This window comes from Lactuca virosa, chromosome 5 (assembly GCF_052849685.1).
Source record: "Lactuca virosa cultivar CGN04683 chromosome 5, Lactuca_virosa_CGN04683_v6, whole genome shotgun sequence".
Classification (NCBI taxonomy): Eukaryota; Viridiplantae; Streptophyta; class Magnoliopsida; order Asterales; family Asteraceae; genus Lactuca; species Lactuca virosa.
In genome coordinates this window covers 157,770,383-157,774,549 of record NC_136430.1, presented here as the reverse complement: position 1 = coordinate 157,774,549, position 4,167 = coordinate 157,770,383, and the positions used below count along the sequence as shown (strand labels likewise).

General features: G+C 40.4%; 1 protein-coding gene across 1 annotated transcript; it reads right to left on the bottom strand.

Annotated features, from left to right (window-relative positions):
- Positions 1 to 2,436: 2,436 nt before the first annotated feature.
- LOC145111907 (uncharacterized) lies at positions 2,437 to 3,281 on the bottom strand. Its single transcript, XM_079048142.1, has 2 exons — positions 3,171 to 3,281; positions 2,437 to 2,949 (listed from the first exon to the last, which is right to left on the bottom strand). The coding sequence occupies exons 1-2, from the start codon at positions 3,279 to 3,281 to the stop codon at positions 2,437 to 2,439; spliced, it is 624 nt and encodes a 207-aa protein (XP_078904268.1).
- Positions 3,282 to 4,167: the final 886 nt, after the last annotated feature.

The following is a 4,167-nucleotide window of genomic DNA, read 5'->3' as shown; positions in this document are numbered from 1 at the left end:
CAGGAAAGCTCCTTCGCTACTGACCTCATGTCGACGGATAGGGATCCTTAATTTTTCCCTGTTTGTGATGAGGATCCTTAATAATCTTTTGCTGTATACAAGATCCAAGGTCACTCGCTCTAGTGCTCACTTCACTCTTGCTGATCTTGATACAGCTATGTCAGGAGATCAGCTGGTGGTGAAGAAGGAGAAGAGTCTGTCCTCTCTTCCTCCTAAAAGGTCGATCGTTGATTTGACAGTGAAAACTACGGGATCCCGGAAGAGGAAAACTGCTGAATCCACATGTTTATCTTTGGAGAGCCTTGGAGATGACGAAGCGCTCCAGAAGTTGGTCTCTTTCTCTGTGGCTATAAGTGTTGATTTCACTCTCGCTTTATTTTTCATTTTGTTTTTCGCTGACTTACTATATCTTTTTCATAGGTATCTGATCATGTTTCCACTGATCTAAGGATCCGGGCGGAGAGGGCTGAACAAGCCCTTTAGGGATAGGAGAAGATGTGGAAGACAAAGAATGGGGATCTTCTGAGGAGGGTGGAGCTACTTATCAAGGAAAAGGCTGAGAGAGGGAGAGGAGGAGCACGTACACGAGATGGAGGAGGTGATCTCCGATGCAAATGTCAGTGCTACGATAGCCGTTTGGGAGGCCAAGATCCGTCTATTTGAGGATCTTAAAAATGCAGGATCCTGGGACGTGGTTGGTTGGCGCGAGGCATTGGCTAAATTAACTGGCAAGCCTACTACCGCCAGTCAGGACCCTGTACTGCGGCTGACCGGGGGGGGGGGGGGGGAGAGAAGAAGACTGACGATGTCCAGGCTAAGGTCTAGGCCTTTTTAGGTGATTAGTGTAGCATAATCTTTTGACTCATGACTCTTTTAAGGCTGTTGGCCTTTTTGTTTTGAATATAATGGTTGATTTTTCTTTCGTCTTTCTACGCTCCTGCATAATACAATAATAAGGTCTTTGCATAGTTAGGATCCTGAAAAAAGTGTATAATTCTTAAGACAAAATGGCCCGATAAGGATTAAAAAATAACAATAGCTGACTTTGTTAAGTAATCTAAATATTACTTTTAGAAGTTTAATGATTAACTTGAAACTCTTAAGAGTTTTTAATATGCTTTTAAAACTTCTTTAAAGATATCAAAATAGTGGATGACTCCGAAGTGACAAAAGTTCAAAAGCCAGCGATTGGTTTAGGGTCCTAGAAAGTTTAGGATCCTTGATTTTACTTAAAACTTCAAAGTTAAGGAAAGACGGATCCTGATCGTCTTCAAGTTTCTCTTTAAGCTTCATGAGTCTTTGAATTTTAGAATTTACTCAGGATAAATTCCATCTTAGGAGAGAACTTTGGTTTCCTGTCGAGAATGAGGTTCCTTACCAACGAAGGTCGATGAGGATCCTTAAGGGCAAGGATCCTTACTGTCAGAGATCCTTAAAAATAAGGATCTTAGATCTCATATGGGAAATTTCCCCTTAGGATAACCTGTTTAGATTATAGACTTTGACAAAAATAGATAACATGTTAATGTTATATTCTGGGGAAGATCCCAAACCATGATACAATTCGTGGGAGAGATCCTTATTTAAAATAACATGAAAATATTATAATTTGATTGTATTTTTTGGGGAAAATTCCCAACCTGTGATAACATAAAGATCTTATGTAATTGCTGGTGTAAGATCCTAATCTTTGATAACATGAAAATTTTATAAACCTTAAGTAATCACTGGGGTGGGATCCTGATTTCTGGATAACATGAAAATGTTATAAACCTTAAGTAATCACTGGGGTAGGATCCTAATTTTTGGATAACATGAAAATGTTATAAACCTTAAGTAATCATTGGGTAGGATCCCGATTTCTAGATGACATGAAAATGTTATAAAACTTAAGGATCTCAACTTGTGTTCAAAGATACGAGGTTTGCCAAGCAAATGAATCATAAAATGATCCCCTTATCCGTATCCCATAGTTAGATATCATGCGTCCTGGCGAGGTGTGTAAACCTTAGTTCGTGTGAAAGAGGTAATTAGCTCTTTAAACGTTAGAGGGGATTAAGTACCCTTAAGCGTGGGAGAGATGATCAGTGTCTAGCTTGTGTACATGATAGTATGGAGATTACATTGTTAAATATAATGGAGTTTACCAAGTATGTGTCAAGATCCTTGTGCTTCAGGGTGTTTAAACTTGAGGATCCTGATGTTCCACGATTTTCGATTGTGAGGATCCTGATGCTTCGGGACCTTCAATCTTGAGGATCCTTAACCGTACGTTGTTCTTCATAGCAAACGTTAGCTAGGGGTAGGAGTTAGTCTAGCTAACGCCCCCCCGATGCTTAAGTTAGTAACGTATTCGAGGAGAAAATCAGTAATAATAAGAATTTTAAGGTAAAGAACATGTGTACCTTGGTTTTGTTGTGGATCATTCGACCCTACTTACATGTAGTATGCTTTGAGGTGTATAGCATTCCAGGATCTTGGCAGAACGTCTCCTTCGAGTGTTGCTAGCCAATATGCTCCTTTTCCTGCTTCAGCATCTATAAGATATAGTCCTTCCCATTTAGGAGCCAATTTTCCTGCACTGGCATCCTTGGTGTTTTGGAATGTTTTCCTTAATACCAAGTCTCCTACTTGAAACCTTCTGACTCTTACGTTCCTATTGTAGGCTTTGGTGATCCTTTGCTGGTGAGCAACAATGCGTATTTTGGAAAGATCCCTAAGCTCGTCAATAGTGTCAAGATCATGTGCTAGGATCCTGTTGTTATTCTCTTGGTCTTGCAACAAGTATCTTGCCGTCGGGATCACTACTTCAGTAGGGATTACTGCTTCTGTCCCAAACACCAAAGAATAGGGGGTCTGACCTATGGCCACTTTGGAAGTGGTCCTATCTACCCATAAAACGAAAGGAAGCTCTTCTGCCCATCTTCCTTTCCTTTTGTCCAACCTTTTCTTTAAATTGTTTACTAAGATTTTGTTGCTAGATTCCGCTTGACCATTAGCTTGGGGATGGACAGGAGTGGACATTATCATTTTTATACCCCAGCTTGTGCAAAAGTCTCTTGTCCTTTTGCTTATAAATTGGGATCCGTTCTGCATATGATTTTAGCCGGGATCCCGAACCTGGTCAAGATATTACGTTTAATAAATGATACTACCTCTTTGTCTCTTACCTGAACAAAAGCTTCAGCTTCGATCCATTTGGAGAAGTAATCGGTCATCACCAGCATGAAGACTTTTCCTCCGGGGCTACTAGTAATTTCCCTACTATATCCATTCCCCATTTCATGAATGGCCAGGATGTAGAGGTTCTGTCAGTTGATGCAGGATGTTGTTGTGTATTTGGCAAACATCACACTTTTGAGCATGTAGAAAGGAGTCTTTCTTCATGGTTGGCCAGTAGAATCTTTTTCATAGTATCTTGGAGCATAAGGATCTGCCCCTGGTGTGATTGCCACAATCTCCTTCGTGTATATCCTTTAAGACTTCTACAGCTTCAGGATCATCTAAGCATCTAAGGTATGGACGCGCCATAGATTTTTTGTAAAGTTTACCTTGGATTAACACGAATCTCGAGACTCTCGTTCTGAATGCTCTTTCACTTTTTTCGTCTGTCGGGATTGTGCCATTTTGGAGATACTCCACAATGGGTTGGGTCCATGATCGTGGACTTCTTCGAGGATCCTGTCCGTCGGGATCTCTTTGAGGAAGGATCCTAAAGTCAGGAACTTCAATAAATGCTACGCTTGTCGGATATTTAGGATCTTCTGATTTGTTGGAGAGGGTTTCTATAGCTGGGCTTATTATATGGGCTATAGGAATCTTCGTCTCTGGTAGGATCCTAAGGGAGGATCCTAAATTGGCTAATGCATCTACTTATGTGTTTTCTTCTCTGGGAATTTGGGTTAGGCTAAAGTTTTCGAAGTCAGAAGCTAATTTTTTGAGAATCTTTAGATATAATGCTAATTTTCACCTTTCACTGCATAAGATCCATTATAGTGATTGGTTAGTAATAAAGAATCAATAAATACTTGAAGATCCCTGATTTGATGATCCTTAGCCATTTGTAGTCCCATGATGAGTGCTACGTATTCTGCTTCGTTGTTGGTAGTGTTGAATTCACAACTAACTGCCTGAGGTACGATGTCCCCCTGTGGTGACTTTGGTATG

Coding starts and splice junctions, on each gene's coding strand:
- LOC145111907 (XM_079048142.1), bottom strand. CDS start 3,281: ATGGGGAATGGATATAGTAGGGAAATTACTAGTAGCCCCGGAGGAAAA. Junction 2,950..3,170: donor AAGCTGAAGCTTTTGTTCAG/GTAAGAGACAAA, acceptor AACAATTTAAAG/AAAAGGTTGGACAAAAGGAA.